The 25445-nt window shown below is 35.9% G+C and overlaps 4 protein-coding genes across 8 annotated transcripts; 2 read left to right on the forward strand and 2 right to left on the reverse strand.

Annotated features, from left to right (window-relative positions):
* Nucleotides 1-630: 630 nt before the first annotated feature.
* Nucleotides 631-5116, forward strand: pths (probable ATP-dependent RNA helicase DDX47). Its single transcript, XM_034333183.2, has 8 exons — nucleotides 631-928; nucleotides 1299-1392; nucleotides 1476-1640; nucleotides 1707-1873; nucleotides 1937-2173; nucleotides 2244-2467; nucleotides 2558-2819; nucleotides 2903-5116. Exons 1-8 carry the CDS (start codon nucleotides 860-862, stop codon nucleotides 3044-3046), a joined length of 1362 nt encoding a protein of 453 aa, XP_034189074.2. The 5' UTR covers nucleotides 631-859; the 3' UTR covers nucleotides 3047-5116.
* A 151-nt stretch (nucleotides 5117-5267) lies between these two features.
* Nucleotides 5268-10106, reverse strand: Not3 (CCR4-associated factor Not3). The gene is made up of 9 exons (XM_034333175.1): nucleotides 9698-10106; nucleotides 8531-8763; nucleotides 8291-8446; nucleotides 8027-8206; nucleotides 7631-7918; nucleotides 7208-7463; nucleotides 6518-7125; nucleotides 6186-6395; nucleotides 5268-6070 (listed from the first exon to the last, which is right to left on the reverse strand). The coding sequence occupies exons 1-9, from the start codon at nucleotides 9720-9722 to the stop codon at nucleotides 5972-5974; spliced, it is 2055 nt and encodes a 684-aa protein (XP_034189066.1). The 5' UTR covers nucleotides 9723-10106; the 3' UTR covers nucleotides 5268-5971.
* An 814-nt stretch (nucleotides 10107-10920) lies between these two features.
* MESR4 (misexpression suppressor of ras 4) lies at nucleotides 10921-18391 on the forward strand. 4 transcript variants are annotated; one of them, XM_034332885.2, is made up of 2 exons: nucleotides 10921-11645; nucleotides 12245-18391. In XM_034332885.2, the coding sequence occupies exon 2, from the start codon at nucleotides 12275-12277 to the stop codon at nucleotides 17684-17686; it is 5412 nt and encodes a 1803-aa protein (XP_034188776.2). In that variant the 5' UTR covers nucleotides 10921-11645; nucleotides 12245-12274; the 3' UTR covers nucleotides 17687-18391. The 4 variants fall into 4 exon arrangements, with proteins under 4 accessions (XP_034188776.2, XP_034188775.2, XP_034188777.2 ...); XM_034332884.2 differs by having other exon boundaries at nucleotides 10921-11390; XM_034332886.2 differs by having other exon boundaries at nucleotides 10921-11276.
* A 150-nt stretch (nucleotides 18392-18541) lies between these two features.
* LOC117608184 (cilia- and flagella-associated protein 251) lies at nucleotides 18542-25403 on the reverse strand. 2 transcript variants are annotated; one of them, XM_034332889.2, is made up of 22 exons: nucleotides 24863-25403; nucleotides 24596-24761; nucleotides 24382-24528; nucleotides 24216-24319; nucleotides 23992-24146; nucleotides 23804-23919; nucleotides 23460-23580; nucleotides 23283-23385; nucleotides 23060-23223; nucleotides 22727-22999; nucleotides 22538-22646; nucleotides 22245-22456; nucleotides 21965-22116; nucleotides 21675-21880; nucleotides 21484-21613; nucleotides 21325-21414; nucleotides 21066-21197; nucleotides 20890-20981; nucleotides 20583-20817; nucleotides 20230-20512; nucleotides 20021-20154; nucleotides 18542-19670 (listed from the first exon to the last, which is right to left on the reverse strand). In XM_034332889.2, the coding sequence occupies exons 2-22, from the start codon at nucleotides 24731-24733 to the stop codon at nucleotides 19593-19595; spliced, it is 3174 nt and encodes a 1057-aa protein (XP_034188780.2). In that variant the 5' UTR covers nucleotides 24734-24761; nucleotides 24863-25403; the 3' UTR covers nucleotides 18542-19592. The 2 variants fall into 2 exon arrangements, with proteins under 2 accessions (XP_034188780.2, XP_034188781.2); XM_034332890.2 differs by having other exon boundaries at nucleotides 18542-19708.
* Between the last annotated feature and the right edge of the window lie 42 nt (nucleotides 25404-25445).

Raw genomic sequence — 25445 nt, forward strand, 5'->3', positions numbered from 1 at the left:
ACATTATTACCATCCTATTTCGACCTGAAAATTTTAGTTGAAATACTTTACCAGAGTCCATAACTGCGACGCGCAGGTTGGAAGATGGTGGGGGAACGCAGCGAGCTCTCTGCTAATCGCTTTCCACTTCGTTTGGAAGCATCGCCAATCAGGGCGAAGATGCGCACTGGAGAAGCGCGAAGAACGAAAACTGGTCTTTTCGCAGTTATGGACTCTGGTGAACTGTGGTATAAAGCTTTTTACAAATTTGGTTCCATTTTTTTAAAAATTGATACCTTTTTTTGTAAAATTTTAGTTCAAATTTTTGTGCAAATTCAGTTCCAATCATTTCCTTACGAGGAAAGAAATTACATCCATTTCATAAATAATTGAGGAAAAAATTTACGTGCATTTAATAAATAAGTGGGGAAAGAAATTGCGTAAATTAAATAAATAACTCAGAAAGGAGATTGGATAAATTAAATATGTAACTCATTTGCTATTTTAAAATGATTTATTTACCAAGGCACATGGAATAATGTTTTAATTTTCTACTAGTTTTGATTAATTTATAAAAAATATAGTCAGAGGGAGTTAAAATTGTATCTCTTCTGATGTCAGTGTGCGGTGCGACAAAAGAGGGACCGGTAAAAGAAACACGATTGTTATGCCGACTGTTCCGTTCATGCAGTACTAACAGCGCCTGGGGGTGTCTGGGACCCCTATACATATTATGACCTCTCGAGAGCAAAGGCATGTCCAGTCTTTTTGTACCTGTAGCCATAGCCACTGATGAAAGTGATAAATAGAAAGAGAAACACGAGGTTTATATGTGCATAAATTAGGAAGATATAAAATTGTATTTATTAATTATTAAAAAATGGAAGAAGATAGTCAAAAATTAGACGGAGCTGAGGAAAATGCAAACGAAGTAACTTGGAAGGATTTAGTAAGCTCAAATATCCGTACTCGAATAATGTAACCTAGACATAACAAGTTCCTTATGTTTCTCTTTTAATGTTTATAGAATGATTGTAACTTAATAATACGAATTTGTAATGAAAAAGATTCTTCTATAAAATTACGATAAATCAATTAAATTTTATATATATGTTAATATACTAACAGTTTATTTGAATGATTAGGTTATAAATCATAACCTAATACATGTAATAGTAAAATAATTTGTGAATTTTATAAACAAATTTAATTAGTAGGCAATATTTTCGAATTTCATATTTAGTATTTAATATATATCTATACTAAATATATTAAAAAATAAGATAATCTGTAATTGCAGTTTATAAAAATGTTTATAGGGAATTGTAGATGTATTATGCACAGCCTGTGAAGATTTAAAATGGAAATCACCTACAAAAATTCAACGTGAATCTATTCCATTATCGCTACAAGGTAAATTTAATAAAAATGTATGTATTATAATATTTAAATAACTAATAAATTTTCTAATCAAAATTTAACATAATATTTATTAGGTAAAGATATAATAGGATTGGCAGAAACTGGTTCTGGAAAAACTGCTGCTTTTGCACTGCCTATATTGCAAGCATTATTAGAAAGTCCTCAAAGATACTTTGCTTTAATTCTAACACCTACCAGAGAGTTAGCATTTCAAATATCAGAACAGTTTGAAGCTTTAGGTAATAAATACTATTAGTTAATTAATCAACAATTCTTTAATTAATATGGATAATCTTATAATTTAGGCTCAAGTATTGGTGTAAAATGTGCAGTAATAGTAGGTGGAATGGATATGATGTCCCAAGCATTAATATTGGCAAAGAAACCTCATATTTTAATTGCCACTCCTGGGAGATTAATCGATCATTTGGAAAATACAAAGGGCTTCAATTTACGTTCTTTAAAATTTTTGGTAATAATTCTTTGTTTATTATAGTTAAAGAAATCAATATATTTATTATTTAAATGTTATAAGGTCATGGATGAAGCAGATCGAATTTTGAACATGGATTTCGAAGTCGAGGTGGACAAAATTCTAAGAGTAATTCCTCGGGAAAGAAGAACGTTATTGTTCTCGGCAACAATGACTAAAAAGGTTCAAAAACTACAACGAGCGTCTTTGCGAAATCCCGTTAAAGTGGAAGTTTCAACAAAGTATCAAACTGTTGAGAAATTACAACAATATTACATATTTATTCCAGTTAAATTTAAGGTTTAAATAATTCTTTGAATTTTTAATTTTCATAAAATTTTTCGTTTTATAATGAATTCTTACATTTTAGGATGTCTATCTTGTACATATCTTAAATGAACTAGCAGGTAACAGTTTTATGATTTTTTGTGCTACTTGTAATAATACAGTTAGAACTGCTCTTCTTTTACGAAACTTGGGTTTCACCGCTGTCCCTTTACATGGACAAATGTCGCAAAATAAAAGAATAGCTGCTCTTACTAAATTCAAGGCAAAAAATCGATCTATACTTATTTCTACGGACGTTGCCAGCAGGTAAATGTCGTATATTCTTCAGGGCATTCAATTACAAAAATATTGCTTCTAATCTGTCACATTTTTCTTTTCTTTTCTTTTCTTTTCTAGAGGTCTTGATATTCCTCATGTAGATATTGTAATAAATTTTGATATACCTACGCACAGTAAAGACTATATACACAGAGTTGGACGTACCGCACGTGCAGGTCGTTCTGGTCGTTCCATTACATTTGTAACACAGTATGACGTAGAGTTATATCAAAGAATAGAACAATTAATATCAAAGCAATTACCCTTGTATCCCACACAAGAAGAGGAAGTGATGGTACTTCAAGAAAGAGTAGCCGAAGTGCAACGTATTGTAAAAATGGTAAATCTAATTTCTTCCCATTTGATTCAGTTATTCGTATAAACAACGAAAGAATATAAAATAACATTATTATATTGTTTCAGGAACTGAAAGATATTGAAGACAACAAAAAGTCAGGCAAAAGAAAGAAATATCAAGGCGATAACGAAGACGATGATACAGAACAATCCATGGGAGTAAGGAAAAGGATAAAGGGGAAAAGCAGAGGAAAAGGAAGAAAGGGTTAAATAGTTCCACCACTTTAACCACCACGTTTACTCTTCCTTAATAAATAATGGAAACGCAAAATGGTATCTGTTTTTATTTTCATTGTTATTCGTTTTATTTATAAATCAGACCACCATTCCCCTCATATATGTTCATTTCAAACTCACACTTTGTATTAAAATCCTTAAGTAACTGTCAATTTACAAAACCACATTTTACTCCCTTTTGCAACTTTTTAAATATCTATCTTTTATAAAATGACGAGAATGGATCTTTTTAATGATAACCGCCGTATGAATTTATCACTATGTGACTAATGAAACTAATTGGTTATCGAGCTTTCCAAAGAAAAACCTAAATACTTTTATGTAAACACAGTAAAATAAAAATAATCACTTATTATCGAAAAAAAAATCAATATATTGTAATAATCATTTTAAACTTTTGAGTAACGAACATCTTCACCCAAACGGGAGCAATATAAAGCATGTAATTAAAAATCACAATCCTTTAACCATTATCATTTGTAATATGCATCATTATTTGTTGATATTAAAAAAACAAAAAATCAAAGACAACTTCCTAAGCTGCACAACCAATTCAGTTTTCTACTTGCACGCTTCTACCTAAATTACAAAGCAGAATCTTGTTTATTAGAAAATGCAAGACAAAGATTAGCATTTAATATATTGAAAGAGCGGTAAAACATTGTAACAAATATAAAAGTGTTATATACAGTACACCGTTGTAAAATTTGTTAAATTTTTCTCTTCAAACCTCTATAGAAATCAGAAATTAGCATTGTACAAGTTCTCATAGTACAAAATATCCTGGAACGGTACTGTTCCTCTTTAACTTTATGATTATAATGCAACATCTAAAGTCTACGATATTATTCAACTGTATAAAGTAGCAACAAATTCTTATGTTATTTTTCTGCGTATAATATTGAATGTTTGTATCATTTTTTCCTTTTAATAAGTATATCAGATATTGCGAAACGGATCACGTGTAACGTGCACTAGAGAATAATGTAGTGCTGCATAAAGTGAAAAGTGTTTAAGTTGTGTATCTAGCTCCTCGTTGCAAGTTAAAACTGTAAATCTTATTGACCTAACTTTTGTGAATATTATTATCAACAAGCATGACACATTCGATACGTGTTAACGTATTGAACACCATTAAAAAATCATTAGTATCGGATGGTGCATAACTCTGTTGCAAAGTTTCTGTCGAACGTGTTAAGAACAATGAAATCTGAAGCACATTTGCGAACTTGTAAATCAACATTTACTGCAACACCTTTTGCTCTCGAAGAAATAAGATCATCTCGACACAAATATTGCCTCTAAATGAAATTGTATAAAAAATCTTGGCTAGGTGCTATCATGCAAATATAGAGGTTGCCGCAAAATCTGATTATAACCGGAGTATCTGTTTAAAATACATCTACTCTTTGTTCACTAATTGTAAGTTAATCACCATCCTAACGCTAAGTCAATTGGATGAGAAATCTCAACGTTTCTTTATTACTACTGGATGCAATATGCCTAATCTCGTTGTCGAAGGCTTTTTGTAATGACGAATAGCGCGTGCAAGCGATCACTTCAGTCTCTGAAGCAAAACTTTGTCTGAAATTATTTATTCCAAATGCCGATACTGCCAGACATCATTTCGTTGGAAACATCTCGTCGATTAAAGAAATAGAGAAATATACATGTATGTACATATCAAATTGCTTAAATTATTTCTTCTTTTGCTTCTTATCAGAGATGTTCCCCCTTTTAGTAGCACCGACAATTTATAATAAATAAGTTCGTACAATATGGCTCTATCTCTCATTCGCTCTCTCTTTCTCTCGCATTTGTCTTTTTAATAATTCATAAATACATATGCACAATGATTATCACGAGTCGCCGTTTGACGAACACAGTACGTTGCGCGTAAAGATTGCTAAAACGAAAAAAAGGAAAAAAAAGAGAAGAAAAAAAAAACGGATTAAACCACAACTTGAGAATCGACAAGAAATACAAGAGGAAAGTAGCTAATATGCGCTACTTTGAATAACACGCGTTTAACGTGTTTTTCAACTTTAAAGACGAGCTTGAGCCTCATGTTTTACAACGTCAGAACATATCTATAAGTAACCTGGTCGTGGGCAGAAAAATCTAATGGATGGAATGTTCTGAATGCAAGGTGTTAAAGACGTGTCAGATGTGACAAAAATTGAAACAACTTAGGTTTCATTTAAATGAGAAATAAAATATATTCCATAATATTATTATTCACTATTTCTACACATTCTGTACAGTAATTCAATTTAAGGGTTTTATACCTCAATATACTTTATACAAAAAGGCTACTTATAATCTAACATTAAGACATACCATAGCATGAGCGCCCTCCACCTTACCGCCAAACGGCAGATGGGCCGCACGCATGTTTGTACTGGTATTACGGAGTCAGTCGCCAGCGAGTATAACTTCTTCCTCTTATATCACACACCACACACTAAAATGTTAAACGTGTGTCTCTGGTGCCTTTCATATCATCATTTTTTATGTATAATTACAATTTACTGTCCCCGATAAACTTACTCCATTTTTGCTTTATTAATTGCATTTTTGTTTGTTGCGATTGCGCAATTCATTCAAATTCATGTTTCTTTCTGTTTCTCGAAAAGGAATATACAGGGGAGATTACCGTCGCAATGTCAAAATATAATGAAATATTTTCATTGCCTGCCTGGTATACATCAGCTTTTTCTTTCGTTTTTGCTTCATTTAGTGTTTCTTTTTTTTCTGAGATGCTCTTTACCAATAAATAAAATTATATTTTGTGAAAATATAGAATTGTAAAAAATAAAATCTGTCTTTTCGATTTTTCTTTTGATAATACCGGTACAGAAATAGTGCATTTCGGAGACTTCACAAGCAACAGGACTGTTAGTTCAGATCTCTGTCCTCTAAGTACTTGTACTCGAAAGTAAAGCCTTCCTTTTTTCTTTGTCCCCACTTTTCGTAATCAAAATAAATGTAGGTTCCCTGAAACAAAATTGTACACAAATGTCTGTTATACATTAAATTCATATCATTCGTTTATTTATTTATTTATTTATGTTTCGTCTCTCTTTACATTCATTAAATGCATGTTACTAACCTGTTCATATTCTTCATTAATTACTTTTGGTTCTTCGTGCCTTTGAAACCACATCATATACTTTGTATGAAACCTCCAACTTTGTTTCTTTAGAGCTTTCGCGGCCAAATATTGGCCCTTAGAACCTTCCATGTAATAAAATATGAAGAATAATGTTTCGGTAGAAAGACGTTGGAAGAACTCTACAGTATCGGAGTGGGGAAGTTGGACCTGACAAATACAGTAAATATATGAAAAAATATAAAAAAAAAGAAAAATAAATAATAATTACATTACTGTAATGTCTTTAAAAAATATGAACGAGCTAAAATCAAGTAATAACAGAATAATACCTGCTGATAATAAGGAGGCGTTGGACATAGATTTCTTGGTAAATATGATCGTAAACGCTCCGAATCAGACGGATGAGGCATATGATAATAAGCGGCCTCCATCATCTGGAACTGTAGCTGGTGTTCTTTCTGAAGAGGTACCGGTCCGAGCGGCGCAACACCAAGCAAAGGAGGAATGTGTGCTTCCGATGTGGCATTGTTGTTATTATTGTTCGCTTTAGCACTGTCGAAGATGTTTCTATTCGACTCGGACGGTGGTATTTCCAGATCTGCTCGGACAATTACTTGTTGGGCTATAGATTTCAAAGAGGACATGCCATCAGGAAGCTTAGGAATAAGACCATTGGCAGTGGATGGCGCTGGCGAGCAGGAATTTGCAGGCAGAGGTGAAGACCTACTGCTAACTGATGATTGTGGTGATGATGACGGTGGGATCGGCGTAGTCATTTCAGTTTCACTATTGTGATTCTGATTTTGTTGATTGTGCAATACATGTGTCGTTTGTATGGGCGCCGGATTATTGTGCTGCTGCGAGATCGTTTGTGGCACATTTGAGGTAACGCTGGACGTAGATGATGATGACAACAAACCATTTTCACTGCTATGAGCTGCAAATACAGAAAAGAAAAAAAGTTCATGAAATTACTCTACATATAAATATGTTTAATGTACGGTTAAAAAATTACTTACAAGATGTTTTACTAGAGGTAGAATGGATGGCTTGCGAATTACTGTGTGAAGCAGCTACGGTGGCGAAGTTGCCAGCATTGGTTGTAGCGATGTGATTACTTGTAGAACTAGGCGAGCTATGGCTAGGTGTCATGGGAATGGTCTTGCTTGGAGTGCTGCTCGATAATAAATTCGATTTTATGGTGGCAGTGCTTCCCGTGGTTGGAATGCTCGCCTGTGAATTTAGTAGCGGCCTGACTGCTGTAGGTTTCACAGGCTGAAATTCAGGTACAAAGAAAAAATCAATTACATTTGTGGCGGGAAAAAAATATCCGACCGATCGGATGCCTAGTACGAGATTTAAACACAGATCTTTTATTTGCCGGGCGATAGTATTGAACTTTTAATAATTCTTCGCTTCAAAATCTGAATAAACCTACACACCTTCGTTTTTTTGTCATTATCTGTAGAACTATCACTTGAATGGTTATGCATTGTGGAACTTAATGGAGGTGATGGTATGGGCGAAGTACCAGAGTTAGTCGAGGTTGGTGTTCCTCCAGTCTCATTACTATTGTTACTATCTGTAGTTGCTGATGAGGGAATACCAACTCCAGACAACTCTACTTCATCGAGACCAATAATATCATCATAAATATATTCATTTTCCTCGAAATCAGGCTCTTGCGAGGACTCGATGTAATACTCTACATCATCTTTTATCCTCTTGATCTGAGGAACAAGTAAGAAATAGAAATTAACTCGTTAGAAGGTTCCAATGTACCATCACTATGATAAAATTTTGATGATATTACTCCATTATTCTATCGATATACTTACAGTGTTAACTTCAACAGACATATTGTCTAACATACGCAACAATGTTTCCAATTTACGGATATGGTAACGATGTTTATCAAGCTTTGCTTTCAATTCATCCATCCTATCCTGCTTATCTTTATCTAACCTTTTTTTCTTTCCTGCGAGTAACGATTCTATCTCGGATTCAAATGTGTCCAGCTGTATTTAAATTAATTATGGACACATTACTAGTTACACAACAACATTCTTGGGTCTATTTAAGCATCATCTTCCATTTCATACCTGTAGATTTAAAGCATCTATAGAATTTGCGAGCCAATTGCTAACTTCTTCCCTTTCTTTTTGAGCTGGATCAAGTTTCTGAGCTGCCCCTAATCCTTCCTTAGAATATGCTTTCGTTTTTGTTTCTCTTTCCACGACTTTAAACCTTTCCATTTGCTACAAATGAAAAGAATATATTATATTCAATATCTAATACATTATATTTTTGTAAATTTACTTTCTTTATAAAGATATACTGACAGTTTCAATTAACTTCCTGTATTCCAGGAGTGTACTTTTATCCTTAATCTCTCCTGATGCAAGCCAGGTTTTGATCTGATCGCGTAACCTTTGGAGCTTTTTGATTTCCTTCTTAAGGTCTGCCTCATATTTCTCTTTCTGGTTGCTGTTTGTAGCATTATGAACCTTCTGCCAAATGTCCTCAAAGGTCTCCACACCTTCTGTTACTTTTTTAAGGCACCGATCTATTTCACCTAAAATTTAAAACATAAATATAGTCAGTCGTGGTAAATGTACAGAATATAAACATAAACATTACATACTATTAGGATTCATTTAAAATAATGATGAATGAGTATGCCAAAAATGTACAGATAAATTAAAAAGTTTATGACAAAAACTATTAGAATATTTCTATTAAAATAAAAAGTAGAATAGAAAATAGAGTAAAACAGAAAATAAATAAATTGATTATAACTAGTATTAGATGAATTGTTTATTTGAATGCTTTTGTTTGGGTTTTCTTTATACAGCTCGTATAGTAAATCATATCATGCAAAGATTGTTTAGAAATTATTCTACTATATACACAAAACTTAAACTCTATGACTGATCCAGTTATAAGAGTAATGGGTGCAATAAAACATGATAAACAATACTGAGAACATTTTATTTTTCCATTATGCACTTGTTTAAAAACTGTTGATAAAGTAACAAAAAACTACTGGTAATAATACATCTTAATAGATTACTAAGCATCTTATGCTAAGAGGCTTACATCGATAAACGCTTTACATATGCTGTATCTCCTACCACTATATGTGTGTACTATACAAATAAAATGAAGATGTGTTTTACAGGTTATGCTGACAGAAGAAAGCAGCATTAGACTATCATGAATACAATTTACAGAAAAAAGAATAATTTGTATTAAAGAAATGTATGAAAAGTTGAACAGAATGTATCAATCCACCATACCCTGGCAACCTGTACCAACTGTCAGGCAGAGAAGCCTGCATGCTAATAAATAACATGAGTTAAAAATAGGCTGATACTGATTGTAAATACGAGCACTTAGAATGACAGAAAACTACAGAACGCGAAGCAAAATTGAAAGCAAAGTAGCAGTGGTACAGGGCCATAACAAAATTTCTAAATGTAAACATGCTGGAAACATTTTCTCCTCACCTTGCAACTTTCTCGTCGCAGCCATGGCTATGTAAACATGTGATACAATAATTCATGCATAGTCTAGACGTAATGGAAAAAATACGAAACAATTTTTCGGAACAAATAGTCGTTGAACTATTATTCCCTGTATAATATGGGAGGCTCGGCCACAAGATGGCTTCCGTTTTCAAATGACAACGTCCGACCGTCCGTGAACGAGCTGCGTTGGTACTCGCGCTGTTTTCCCGTCAATCTTTTAACCTTAGCAGTGTACAATATACGCTACGTTTGGTCGAAAATTGACAGCACATAAAAATACACAAAAAGTGATAGCATCAACAAATGATATATATGAAATACTAAATAAATGAGATGGTGTATTATGCATTAGCGCATTCACACATTCTACCTAACGCACATACTTAATATGTTCGTGTTCATAAACCAATCGAAATTTGCTTGAACCTTCCGACGCATTCCCAACAATAATTACGGCTTCTTTTACACTGTTTCAAAATCATAAACACGCATTATTTAGTTAAAATCTATAATTTAAAGGAAAAAATCATACATATGAATTAAATATTCAATGTTATTTATAAAATAAAGTAACATTTAATTGAATAAATGATTTAAATTGCTCTTAAGCTGCCTGAAGCTAAAAAAATGTTTTAGGCGGTCTTTTGTAAAACGAATATCGATAGTTCTACGCGTAACGATGATCGATTCTGTTTTGAAATTATATTTCAAACTTTTGTTGAGCGAAAAAATGAAATTATGAATGGAAGCAAAATGGAACATCAATGTATTTTTAATGATTTTATTAGAGTATAACATTTATTACACTTATATTTATAAATTTATATAAAATCGCGATAACTTTATGAATTAAATTAGATATAAATAAAACAGTATATTTTTATAACATACGATTCTTTTTATTAAAACAATTCTTTATTCAATTCTTTGTTCTCTATTAAATTTCTTCTTTATAACGCATTGGAAACTGAAAATAAGGTTAAAATTTTCATACAAGAGATTTATGGTACGCCATGCTACAAAAACACTTCATTAGCGTATTTTTGCGAGAAATTCATTTCGCACTGATTTACGTGACTATTAGTCTAATGAAAATTCGTATTATGTAATTAATTTTTTTCAAATATGTAAATAAAATGAAATAAAAGATTTTTTTGACATTCCCAGCGGCTGGGTCAGGTTAAGATTCGGAGTGGGGATAACACAGGTACTACGCTGGGCGTATATGAGTACGTCCACGAGAGATGCCGTCGTTTCGCGTTTCGAGTTTTTGCACGACAGCCGTGGGCCAAGCAACAGAGCACTCGCGCCCAAGTCGGATCACATTCTCCAAGAAAGATTCAAAGTCTCTTACTGTTTATCACAGATTCGAAATACTAAAAACTTTCTTTCTCTTGATGGTTTTGGCCTAACCTCTTCTACACGAAACTACATACAGTAGAACATGACGAAAGGTGGCATCACTGGGGACGTGTTGGAAGCACGGACGCAGCCGTGCTCATTGATATGACGCCATTTTACTAACCTTTTCGGCGCGGATCGCGACGATCCACTTAAGGTGCTCCACTTCATATCGTTTCAAGAGCGTTTAATTGTGTCGTTTACATTTTACAAGTCGTGTACGCTCTTTCATAATTTCAAGTGGTTCGTTCAAGCCGGAGTTTACCGAAAGGTATGCAACCCTCGTCGCACTGGGATCATCCTTGTGTGCAACAAAAGCTTACAGCAACATTCTATTGCTGAAACTTAGTACGACGGTGTCCTGGTTCCGTGTACACTTTCATTGGTCTTGTTTTGACATTAGTTTCATCATTGTAAACTGATTTTCTGGGAACTTTAAGGCTGAATCACTGTGGAGTGATGGTCACAGCGAAGGGCCTCTTGCATGTCGTACCATGTGCTCAATTTTGTAATACCCTTATCAGAGGTATTATACTAAATGCTTGTTACTTTATCAAGTGTAGTTTAAACATAATGTTTGATCTTCTATAAGTTAATGTCAACACAGTGTGTGATGTTTTTACTATGATTTCCAAGTTGTCTTTCAGAGCAAAATCAGATGTTTATATCTTTGAACTTGTAATGTAAGAGTTTGAATCTCATGTGAAATATTGTTTCAAACTTTTATTCGTTACTGTTAACATAGTAGTATTCTAATAAATGATAGAATTTCTTGATTAGTTGAATGTAACAGGTGGCTCTGTGAACACATTAATTGTAATAGTAATTATAGTACTAATGATAATCAATTTTACTATAATAATGCATTTCCTTTAACTAACATATTTGACAATTTCAATAGTTGATACAATGCTTAATTAATATTATAATTTTACTTGAAATTATTATAACTAATGCATACTATTGATTAAAATGTATTAATTTGTAACACAACTATTTCATAATTACAAAATTATGTTTCCTTATCTTGATATTTGCTGCAATAGTTATTAACCTAACATTTATTTAATTATTAATCTAACATAAATGTTTTCATTGCGTTAATGTCTATTTTGTATGTTGCAGGTAATACTGCTATAGCCAAACAGTGTTACTATGGAAGATGAAGATGGTGAAAGTAAAGTTATGGATATGTGGAGCATATTGGGAAAACAGCAGCTTAAAGATAATTCTATTGGAAACTCATTGAAGCCTTCAATCGATAGTGCGTACACTGATGTAATAGAGGAAGAGAAACAATTATTGCGGTACAATTCTGTTGCAACCAAAGATTCTCAGAGCAAAAATAATAGTACAGGATCAAAAATTGTGTTCAAAGGATTTAAGAAACGGATTTTGGCACAAGCACAAGAAATACAAACAAACACAGCAAAAATTATAGCACAGGAACAGCAGTCGCTGCATTCTAATGTATCACCAAAAAGTAGCAAGGAAAAGAAAGCAGAGATTAAGAGAGGGAAAATAACCGAATATGCTCAATATTTGGGTCTTCAGCCTTCGACAAAGAATAAGTGTACGAAGTGTAACTCGTCGTCTAATTTGTGTTCTACATTGAAGCAAAGTTCGTGTACTTGCAACTCTACGATGACGCCAATGCCTAGCACATCGGAATCATCCACGATGCCACCTTCTCCAAATTTTAAAATTACAAGAAAAGTTTATCTTTGTGCAGCCTGTGGCACATACTTTGAGAATTGGAATTTATTTTTACACATGAGGGATATTCACAAACGCCATATATGTTTGTTCTGTCTTGGAATGTTTGGTCAAGCAGAAAGATTGTCGTATCATTTAACCAAAAAACATAGTGTTCCGGAAATGGCGTTCACGTCCGTTGAAGATTTCTATGGTGCTTTTAAAGGATCGTGTTATTTAGTTTGTTGCTCTTGCGAGAAAGTTTTTTCAGAAACGGATAATTTTTATAATCACTTTTGCTCGCCAACGTCCAAACAAGAGGTCACCGCATCCATATGCACACTGTGCAGGCAAACAGGTACGCATGCAAGTACGTGCAGTTTAGCCGTTGACACGAGCAAAGAAGTTAATTCTGTGTTACCGGTTAGTCCACAAGCGAGCGTGATACCAACGCACGTGCTTGACAAAGCTGTAAGTGGTGGAAATAAAACTGTCTCAAGGAAGCTAATAAAAAATCATAGGTCTAAACATATAGAGGATAGTGTGTCGAATCAACAAAAGGCGAACACGCATACGAAAAAGACAAATAATAAAATTGCCGCGTCTCGACCGAACGAAAGTCAACTATCGGATGAAACTTTAAGTAGAGACGAGAATTCTGAAAACGAAGTCACGCATAATGCGATTAAGGATACCGTGTCAGAGACGATAATGGAAGTCTCGAAGTACACTGAAAACTCCTGTGAAGCGAGAGAAGAAACTAATGATAATGCGGTTTGTCCGAGGAACTCTGAATTACAGCCATCGATTGACGGGAACAGCCATAATATGCCATATGATAGCGTAACTGAGACTATTATGGAGGTGTCACGGTGTACAAACAACGTAGAAGATTCAGATACAATTAAGAAAGAGATTACTGGCTCGGTCGATACGTTGGATGTGTCTGAGAAAACAGAAGTCGATTCTGATAAAATAAGCAAACAGAATACAGAAACACCGAGCTCAATCGAGAAAACTGATATTACAGTAAACGAATCAAATTTGATAAATGATGAAGCAGAAGATGTACATAAAGATGAGACATTAGAGACTGAAATGGAAACTAAAAGCGATTCTCCTTCTAGAGTATCGGAAAGCTCTGCCCACAGTCCTGTCAATCGTTCGTTATTTAGTCCTCAACACGAATTACAGGTATCCGATTTACAGTCTAAAGAAGATACTAGCGAGAATGAAAATAAAGAAAATTTAGATGTACCTAACGAATCTCAATCTTCGGTATCGTTCAATGCCGCTGAAACTTCCGATAGAAGCTTAGTTATTAAAATATGTACCAATAAGAACTCTCAGTTTACCGTTACGACTAAAAGCGAGAGTATAGAGAACGATGAAGTTAACGAAAAATCCGAGGAAAATAATAACGCGGATAGTTCGGTGACGGAAGAAAAAGAATCCAGTGTTTCTGAGAAGGATAACAAGGAGAACAACGCCAGCTTTCAAACGCACGACGGAGACAGCGATTCGGACAGTTTCAAATTAGCAGTAGTAGATAGTAATTCGGAAGGAACAGAGGAAGTTGAAGAAGCCAAGGAAGCTAAAAAAGTAGCTGAAGATAAGGTCGAGTCTGACATGAATATTGGAAGCGATGAAAACCAAATAGAAATAACTGAAGAAAAATCAATTGATATTAACGAGAATGGGAATGATGATATCGAGGAACAAGAGAAGGATGTTAATCAAAACGAGGAGGAAAATAGCGTGGAGCTTCAAACGCAGCCAAACGACGGAATATTGTTAGCCGGGGAGGATGTTCCTTGTATCGACCTTAACGTTGATGGTATTTTAGATAGTATAGAGATAGATGATTTATTGAAACGTTGCATAGAGGCAGCCAGTCCCTTCTGTGTCTACTGTAATCACGCACGCCATATAGCAGTTAACGGTAAACAATTAGGATTACATATGCTCGCGGAACACAAGTTTCAACCTCAGCATCCTGCTATAATCATTCAAGCCGAACAGTTCGTCGCCCGAGTGAAGAAGTCCCTGGACGAGTTGGATTCCCACTTCTTTAATTTAGATTCTTATAGCAGCGAAAACGGTACATACAATGTCCCGAGTGTAAGAACGTACGAGTGTTTTCATTGTAGATTTCATTCTGCCATACACAAGGAACTTTACCTGCATAATAGGAAGATGCATCAAAAGACAATCTTAATCTGTATAATGTGTAAATCGACTTTCTATAGTTATAGCGAATTACTTTGTCACCTGTGCCCCGGAACGTACTCTCCGAACATTAACGTCAAGTACAGGTGCTGTCTGTGCCCCGTGTCGAATCTGCCATCCGCGTTTAGGCTAATGGTTCACTTACGCAAACGGCATCACGCGTGCGATGTGTGCCTGGAGTCGACTGGGAATCAGCAGCGGTTATCGAACCACGTGTGGAAGCACAAGCTTCATCATTTGTGCTACAGGTGCGGCATCGCGTACAGAAACAAACCGGACATCACGAAACACTTATTCTGGAAGCACGGAACGGAGAGCGTGCTGTGCAAGAAATGCCTGCAGAAAAAGTGGCCGCATATTTATCATTTCTGCATACCACCCACGGCTTTCGTTTGCGAGGAATGCGGGTCCAGCTTCTCGCGAGCGGTCGCCCTGAAGGTGCACAAGAGATTACATTCCGGAGACCAACCGTACGCTTGTAGCGAGTGTTCCGAGCGATTCATATCCCGAAAGCTTTTGACCAAACACGAGAACGCTCATAAAGAACCGCCACCGGTTAGCGCGAGTCTAGCGGACACCATGAGCCAACCACCGATGCTTGACGAAGAAAAATCGGACAAGGAAAAAGCAGTCGTGGCCGACAGCAACTCGGCCGCCTCTGAATCCACCAAGGAGGCGAAGGAACCTGTGAAGAAGGTTGTCGACGTCTACGATCTACCGCCTCTGAATCTCTCTTCCGAAAGTGACACGGATTCCGAGGAAGAGAAAGTCGAGACTAAAGAACCGGAGGCAATCGAGAAGAGTAAACCAACCGAGGAGGAGCCTCCCATGGATCAGCAAAACGCAGTTTCTTCTGAACCGGTAGCGGACAGCATAGTGGAGGTGGAACAGAACGAGGAAGAAAAGGAACAAGGAGCGCAGATCATGGACGGTATCTGGGACAATTTTAAGTCCTACACAGCCAGCTTGGAGATGAAGGACTCTGGGAACAATTTCATCAAGGAACCAGAGCAAGAACCAGAGCCAGAAACTGACGTCGCATTCCTTAGGAGTATAGTATTAGCTGACCACGATTACTGCGTGGTATGGTCTGACAAGGAGAAAGAGAAGCAACCAGAGGCGAAATTAAATGAGAAAGAGGAAGTGACTCCGAACGGGGACCAAGATTATTTAAACAAAGCGCAGAAAAATCCGGCCGAGAACAATGGAATGCAAAGCGTCAGCGAGGAGGATCCGAATAAGAAGAAGGCGAAGAGTCCTAAGAAGAAGAAACAAAACGGAAGTACCTCGTCCAGTGATTCCTCTAGCGATAGCGATTCGAGCAGTTGTTCTTGTGGAACAAATTGCAGCTGTAGTAGCTCCTCTTCGGGTAGTTCTTCCAGTTCTAGCAGTAGCACCGACTCGGACAGTTCCACGTCAGAGAATTCTCCAAAGAAACGCAAGGAACGGAAGAAAGATAAGGACGGCGCGCAGGAGTCGGAGGCTGGACGCATGGACCAGGAGAACAAGGAAGTTTCAGCGGAGATGGAGAACGGTGGAGGAGCCGCGGCAGAGCCAGTTTGTCTGCCACAGCTTCTGCTAAGGGAGTCCGACCTGGAGACCGAGGAGACGGAGACGGACGAGGACTTCTACGACGAGCATCCGCAGCAACTGGCGAATAAGTTGCTCGCAGAGAAACGGAACCAATTGCTGCTTTTGGCGGCGGTGGCTCCGGCGTCCACGGAGTCGGCGATGCCGTTGAACAACGGCTTAACGGACGTCGACACCGCTATACCATCACCGGACCAGATGTCCACCGCCACGGAGGACCAATCGCAACAGAAGAGGAAAGTGAAGACGAAGAAGCGAAAGAAGGGCGAGAGAGCGAAACAGCGAAACGTGGCACCACCAGTCGAGTCCATCAAACTAAACATTCCTAAAGCGTTTTACCAAAAGAACCCCAGTTACCCGGCTTCGTCGCCGACGCTGATGCACCAGACGATGCCTCTAGGCTCGACGAACGACGCGCACCTGGCGAACGCGTCCGTCGAGTCTCAGGCAATCGGTATGACCAGTCAGAACATCGGTGGCAGCGGTTCGGAGCCAGAGAACAAGCGTTCGTCGAAACGGAAACGGGTACCGAAACGATTCTACGGCGACTCCAGCGACGACGAGGTGGAGAAGCAACCGGTGACGAAGTGGAGGAAAGCGGAGACGCCTACGTTCGCGATCACACCGAGCATTAAGACGTTGCCCGCGAGGCTGTCCTTCGGGGGCAAGTCCGTGGCGTACAGGCCACCGATACAGGAGAGCCAACCGGAGAACCTCGGACTCGCCACGGCTTCCGCCACCGACTCGGAGGAACCGGCCGAGAGCAGCAGCGATTCTAGCGACTCCGAGGTAGAGGCTAGCCAACAGATGCAAACGCATCTGGCGGAGAGTAACACGACGGTAGCGGAACGGCCGGTTAATCTCTATTGTTACTGTCAGTGCCCGTACGACGAAGTGTCGGAGATGATCGCATGCGACGCCGAAGACTGTCGCATCGAGTGGTTTCATTTCGAGTGCGTCGGCATCATGGTGCCACCGAAAGGCAAATGGTATTGTCCGGACTGTCGAAAGAAGCACGGAATCGTGCAGAACAGCGAGGACTACTTTGACTGATAGCAGCGGATGGTGTCCGCCTGTTGAATTTGCTGTGTAGGCATACTTCAAAATGAACGTTCGATTCTCTCTCCCTCTTTGTTACTCTGGCTGGTTATCTTCTGAATAATTACATTTATTCGAAACGATACGGTGCAAGTGAAATGCAGTTTTCGTTTTATCGTTCAGTCTTGGAATAAAGAGTCTATTTAAATATTTTTATTAAACCTGTAATATTAATACTTGACTATCGTAAATTTTCTTTACGTGAAACGATATTCATTTTAACTATTTAAGTTTCTTGTAATTTTTCAGTTTAGTCAGAGTTAAAGCAGTATTCGAATGTTTTAGATTTTTATTACGTCTTTAGCAGAGTAAATCTAGAGTTAAAATTGTTGAAGTGGTCAAGTGATTGTTAGTTAATTTAAAATATTGCAAACTGTTTGTTTTTATTTGCATGAAAAATGATATATTCTCTTTAAAATCGCACCGGCAATTATACTTGTTACATGTTATACGAAAGAGACAAAAGGGAGGGAGAGAGAATTAATCGATCATCAAATTCCCAGCGTTTCCTTTCTTTTTTTCTTGGTAAACAAAACGAATCAATCATACGCTGTTCCATGTTAATATTTTTCTTAAGTCGATACGAGAACGGTAAACATTTGTATATAACTTGTAAATACGCCTTAGAGTTTATAACAATGAAGTAAGGTTTTTTGTGTACATTTGTTTGTACTTCTTTTAAAGGACGAAGAGAAAAGTGCGCGGTGTATAAATTGATTAGTGGTAGCCGATAGGCAAGCATAGCGTTCTAGAAGCGAAATCTAGGCTGCGTCGTAGAGCGAGATATTGTTCAAGCCTAGCACCAGAGGGGAGGGCTGTGTTTTTATCAATTCGAAATCTTGAAATCGCGATATCGCGGCTGATACAACTGTCGGCACTGCTGGCGGTGTCTGTGCCCCCATTCGATGATCACTGCTTTTAATACATTCACTGCCATACGAGGAGGGATCATTGGCGACCATTATTTTCGATTAAATGGCAAAGCATTTTAGGAGATACTCATAAATTCAGTCTCTTTACCAGTACGCAAAAATGATTCCAAAAGATAAGTATAGAGAAAAAACTGTAAATACTATTAATAATAATTATTCATCTTCTATAGTGGCAGTCAATGTATTAATTGTCTGGAAGCGTGTGACATATTCCCCAAGCTTTCCTACCAGTTTTGTTCTTCTTACCTGATCTGTTCTTTTTTAACATATGAACCTTCCAAATTTTTTATAATTTCACGCATTGAATTTCTGTTTCTCTCAGTTCCTCTTCTTTTTTACCGCTTTGTTTTAAGAGTAATCGACGAGTTAACCAGCAGGTCTTTTATCGTTTTCTTTTTTCTAGTCTAGTTCTCTTGCTCTAGTTCGTTCGTGGCTGCTTTATCGCCAATTGAAGATTATAGATCCTGTTGAAATTGCGCTAAATTCTCTCTAGCCAGTCAACGTTATACTTGCCAAGATTTCGATGTGATATTTAGCGAACAAAATATCAAATAAAACGATGTTCCATCGCGAATTTTGTTGTTTTTTGTTTTCGTTTATCGTTGGACGATAGTCGACTGCTGCTGAGCTCGTACAAACCATTGGCTGAAACATTGAAGTTTATTTTAAAATAATCCAAAGAGTAAAAAGTCGAGCATTTATGAGAATTATTTTTAAACAAATTTTGAAATTAATATTTTTCTTTCTTTTTACGCTTCAAGAAACGAAACGGATAAATACGTTAGTGTTCGTACATGTTTAATAGAATTCGCAAGTACATTGTAACGATAATAATAATTAATGATAATGATAATAACGATAATAATATTAATAATAATAATAATAATCGACATTAACGTGCCAGCAATGCAAGTAATGACACAGATTACTTAATCATCGTCAGCCCTCGTTTCCTCCGGCGACTCGATACCCATGATGTCCGTGATAAAATCTTTGTAAGATATTCTCTGTATTATAAAACAATAATACATTACTTTCGGCGAGCCTAAAAACGATTAATCTTCTTTTTCATTTATTCGCACTCTGATAGTGTTTTTCCCTGGTGTTAATATTTATGATAGGTGGTTTTCTATAAATTTTCTTAGAAAATCTGAATATCCAATATTTAAAAAATATCATACTCAGGACTTTCAGTCACGATTCACATCCAGAAATATGAATTGATTCCGATAATAAATTTAATAAATTTATAAATAATTTATTGTAGTTTAATAGTTTTTGGAATTTTTTTAGGAAAAAAGAACATGTTGTTCTTTTATTTACTAAAATTAAAAAAAAAAAAAATGGTGATAGTTACTTCTGGTAAAAACGTAAACTCCATCGACGGGGTTCGTGTATCCTTATCTCGATAAAACAAATCCTCCAAATGCTCATCAGAGTTTATCAAAAATGTCAAATATATGAATGCTTCATGAGATGTCAACGGTTCTCCTAAAACAAATAATTACACGTATTTTTCAAAACAATTGGAGACCAAGATTTTTCTACAGATACATATAAACTGACCAAAAAGATTGTCAGTGTCTTTCTGCATTCCTTCAGGGCCTTCGCCAAACAGTATTTTTACAAATCTGTCTCGAGTCATTACTGGGTTCTCCTCTTTCAGCGACACTCTTCGATGCGGGTTTGAAAAAATCTGAAAAGCTTCCTGTAACTGATGCATAGAAATTCCAAAAGCTGGCCGATGATTTATATAAAGTTTCACAAACTCCTCAAATGTAACCTCCTCAACTAGTTGACCAGTGTCAGCATAATTTCTGTAAGAAATCTCCCCCATAAAAATTTCTATCTGGAACATTAATATACAATTTTAGGACATAGTTAGGAAATAATTTTGTATTGAATAGAATATTTATCACTTCTTCGTTGCTGGGATAATATCCAACGGCACGCATAAGATTTGTTATCTGTTTAATGGAAATCGTTTCGGATACTGTTCTGATGGCTATCGTGTTTTCTCCTTGCTGCAAGATTTGAGCGTAATAAAAGAAATCTCTCATTTCATTAATAAACCATCCTGTTTTGCCACCTTGAATAAGGCAGTAATATGGATTAAGGCTTTCACCCCCTAAACGTGCTAACACATCAACAGATCTAAGGAAAATTAACATTTATTTTACATTCCTCAGAATTATTTTTCCAATTATAAATAATTATAACGTTTACCTGCATTTTATTTTCCACATCAACACGCAGTGATCGTTGTGACCGGAAGTGAACAATATGTTACCATCCGAGTTAATAGAAATATTAGTAACCTATTGAAATTGAACAGATAAATCCTTCTAAAACTCTATCAATATATTCTATAAATTTAAATAGAAATACATGCACTTTTGTACCTTACGTGGGTGGCCTATCATTCCCAAAATCTTATAAGGATTACCATCAAAAGGATATATTTGAAGGCCGATTTCCTTTTCAGTCACAAATATTATGTATCCTCCACCTTTAAGCTCCATACCAGGTATTACCTGAAAATATGAAATTTTTTTTATTAGAAAACGACTAGAAGAATATTGTTTCTTAGAAAATTCAACGTTCACAAAAGAGATAACTTGTCTTTTTCGATTAACAAATGAATTTATTGTCTTTGATTACCTTGAGATATCGAACTGGTGTATTAAAAAGCGGACCCAAAAATGTTCCTCGGATCATTTTGGTTTGATCATTCAGTAACCTGTACTTGTACTAATTAATTAAATCTATTAGATGTCTGGGTAAAGATATTTTAGTCGCTTAGAATTCGATGACAATTACCTCTGAATTAGAGATCATTAAAAATTTTTCAATACCCAATTCAGGATACCAGGCAAGGCAAAGGGGAATTGCAGTATACTCAATTTGATAGATTTCAGCTATCAATAAACCAGGATCGGGATATGGTCCACTTGAAAATACAAAATGTCATCTTACAAACCTAAATTGTTAAGAAAAATTGTTTTCCATACCTATCTTCAAGATTGTACTCGATCAAATTCTTATCTTCCCCCAATGAAAACAATCGAGGTACGACACTGTTACAGGTAGCTGGTCCAAAAAGTAGATCCCTTATTACTCCATCATGAACACGATATTTTCCGAGGAAATGCCACAGATAATTTCCAAAAGATAGTTGATGGTTTCTTTTGAATACTGCTATTACCTGTGTATTATCCTGGACAGAATCAAAATAATTCATATACATTTCGAACCTCGAGGATAAAAATGAGAAAAGTTTAGTTTATTCTGAGAATTTCACCGAATAAGCCATATATTCGGCGCATTCTGTAAAAATTAATTTATGTATTGATTCTGCGGAATGCTTGTAAGGGATTTCATCAAGAGGATCTAGAGTAATGGGGTGCAGCATCCATAATACTCCATTTTCAAGGCCACACGCGAGCAGGTCACCTGAATCAAATGTTTTATGTATTTTATATATTTTTAAACACATTTATTTATTGACAATGATTCGGTAATTATCAAAATTAAAGTACTCAAAGAAACATCCAATTATACTGGAGAAAATGAATCCTTGCCTACTGGTGAATATTTTAGCACCGTAATCGCAGTTAATTTCTCGTTGTTCTGGGGGCACGTAGAATAAACAATATGACCGCATTTCACTTGATGTTCAATCAACAAGTTCAAGTCTGGAAGAGGGGGAGTCTTCCGGCGTAGGATAACTTTGCGCTTCTTGTAATCATATAAACACAGTAAGCCATGAGCATTTCCGGTGACTATGAAATCACTTGTAATAAAAAAAAACAAATCAGTATTAAGCTATAGCAAAAGTGCTATTATTTATAACTAATGAGAAACTTATAAAAACCTTCGCGGATGAGCATCCAAACTGGTAATCAGTCCACCCGTGTCTTGAAAGATAAATTTGCATTTCAATGAGGGTATGTCAATTAATGCAATTGATCCATTTAACGAACCTTTAAACAATATTATCAGTTTTAAGAGTATATAAATTAATAATAGATAGATTTTAGTGAAATAAAATGATATTGCTTACTGACAATGAAATTGTCAGTGTAAAAAGGTGAACCTTCAAGAGTAGTATCTATAGGGCCAATAGATTTCGTAAAATTTTCTTTGTCTCTATTGTGATTTCTAAGCATAGGTTCCAAATTGACAGTCGCGGAAGATTCAACTTCCTCCAAGATTAGCGATTCTATCTTTTTTAAATATCCAATCTTCTCATCGCAGAGAGAATCTTCTAGTTTACTTTCTGAATATCCTTCAAACTCTCCTTCATATTCTACACTGTCTTTTTCATTGAATTCAACTGCAAGAAATATCTCATAATATTTTTTTAAAATAAACGAAAATGTTTCGACGGACTTACGTTCAGATTCACTGACTACGGGCACAGGAGCTAATAACGAGGTTCTTAGTTCAAAGCTGATCGACTGTATACAATCTAAATAAGAATTTTGGCACGCATAAAGTATTTTTAACTCGATATCGTAGAAACAAATTCGGCCCCCCGCTGTGCCAATCACTATCAATCTAAAATAGTAAATTACACGGAATTGTATTCATATTTAAAAGAAAAAAAGGTGAAATACCCATCGTGATGTATTAGTGCGGTGATACTGCATTTATGGAGCCGCACAGATTTAACGTGGCTCCTTTCTGTACCACTGACAATGCTCCAAAGCAAAATATATCCTGTATTCGAATATGTATAATAATCAGATAAAATTAGAAACAAATGTAAGGAGATGCGGATATAAAAATAATACCGTTTGTCGATGACGTTACCACCCGATGTGATTTTGATATGAAACAGGAGTAATTAAAGTATCCATATCGCAGTGCGTTACCAAAGATTTGGGGGTAATAACGCGCCAACTCATTGTTTTCCTAATTCAGAAAAATATTTTATTTCGTTTTGATGCAAATAAGTACTGTCCATCAATCACAAGAAGTCCCATGAAAATAACGCAATCAGGCTCGTGTAAAACTAGGGGGTCAGTCGATATGTGCGTAGTATCTCCTTTTGCCCCTCTGCCGTCCCGCGAGACTTCTTATCATCGGTGAACAGTACCTACCATAAGTAGATTCGTATAGAAAAATTCATACGAACCCATTTGCAGAATACTACATTAGCGTCAGCGGTTAAAACGAATTCTTCCGGAAGATCCTCGTTGAAAGCTATGTCCTTCACTCTGTCACCACTAATTTCAATTAATTCCATAATTCCTAAAAAAAGATTTTAGCCATTATTATTTCTAAAAAAAATTGATAGGCAATTGAATATAGTGATTAATTAACCATCAGGTTCATCTTTCCCGTACGTCCACAGCCAGAAATGAACTTTTTGATTTATTTCATTTCCAATGGTAACTACGTATTTAGCATTTGGACTGATCCTTGCTGCGGTCATCTCGTGCTCACCGTGCGGATGAAATAAAGTGCAAATTGGCACACTAAAAATATTTCAATACTATTATTACTGTGGTTGTTTAAAATCTATTGTTGTAATATAATTTTTTTACCCAGTTTCAGTATCCCAAATCACAATCACGGAATCCTTATCAAAATCCCCCGACAGCAGCCATTTCCCGTTTGTGGAAATTGATATCGTCCTCACTTCATTTTGCTGATAAAGAAAAACTTGAATTACCTCTATACATATAAGAATGGAGTGAAAGAGAAACATACATGACCTTGAAGATTAACCACATCCTTTGATTCGTAATTGTAGATTATTACAGCATGCGAGCAGGCATATGCGATGATCGTTCGGTTTTCGGTGGTTAAGTTTATTATTGGTACCTCTGAGTTTATTCCAAAGGACCATAATAATTTCTATGTAAAAATACATAAATTAAATCGTTGAGTTTAAATTTTAGAATCAATTAAATGGATCGCTTACGAAAGGACAAAGGTTAGATTCTGTCTTTTCCTTAAAATCATCCGCATCGTTAGTTTTATTTTGAGAATTTATTGAAGAATCTTTTGAAGATGATGGTGAGGAAATATTTGATGTCATTTTTCGTTGTATATGGTACATACATATCGCGGGATGTAATGTTTATAAGCTGAAAGTAGTAAATGATTATTCAACCTTCTTATTTTTAATGAATAATCCCTTTTATTGATTGTTAAAAAACAATATTTCTTTCACAAATAAATAACCTACATATGTCGAAAAATTACCCTTCACTATTTTTTTCACGATTTCAACAAATTGTAACTTTTTAAAACAACAAAAGCACATATCTTAGTAAATTAATTTGTATAGCTTCTCGAGAAACCTTAAATCATTTGATCCAATTTTAAATGAGGTATTCTGTTTTAAACGGTGAGCGAATAATTTTGTTTGGAAGATTTTGATATTCTAGGCTGATCGATCATTGATTTGCACTACTGTATCCGCAACGGATGTACCTTATTGTTAGAAATTGACCCACTACTCATTCCGAACTGATTCATAATCGACCCATAATTGATCCGCAATTGATCCACGATCGATCCGTAATTAATCCACAATTGACTATCACTTCTTCGTATCATGCTAGTCTAATACCAGCAGAGCAGCCGCTAATACTTTCAAATTGCTACTCAAATTTCAAACCCGCGATATCGCGTGGTGTCCAACAATGGCACCATAGCGAACAATTCATTTTCTGGGATGGTAGTAAATAATATTAAGAAATACAGAAAGTTTGAAGGAAAATAGAAATGAGGATTTCAAAGAGTGCACTGAATGAAATACAATAAAC

This window comes from Osmia lignaria, chromosome 15 (assembly GCF_051020975.1).
Source record: "Osmia lignaria lignaria isolate PbOS001 chromosome 15, iyOsmLign1, whole genome shotgun sequence".
NCBI classification, from domain to species: domain Eukaryota; kingdom Metazoa; phylum Arthropoda; class Insecta; order Hymenoptera; family Megachilidae; genus Osmia; species Osmia lignaria.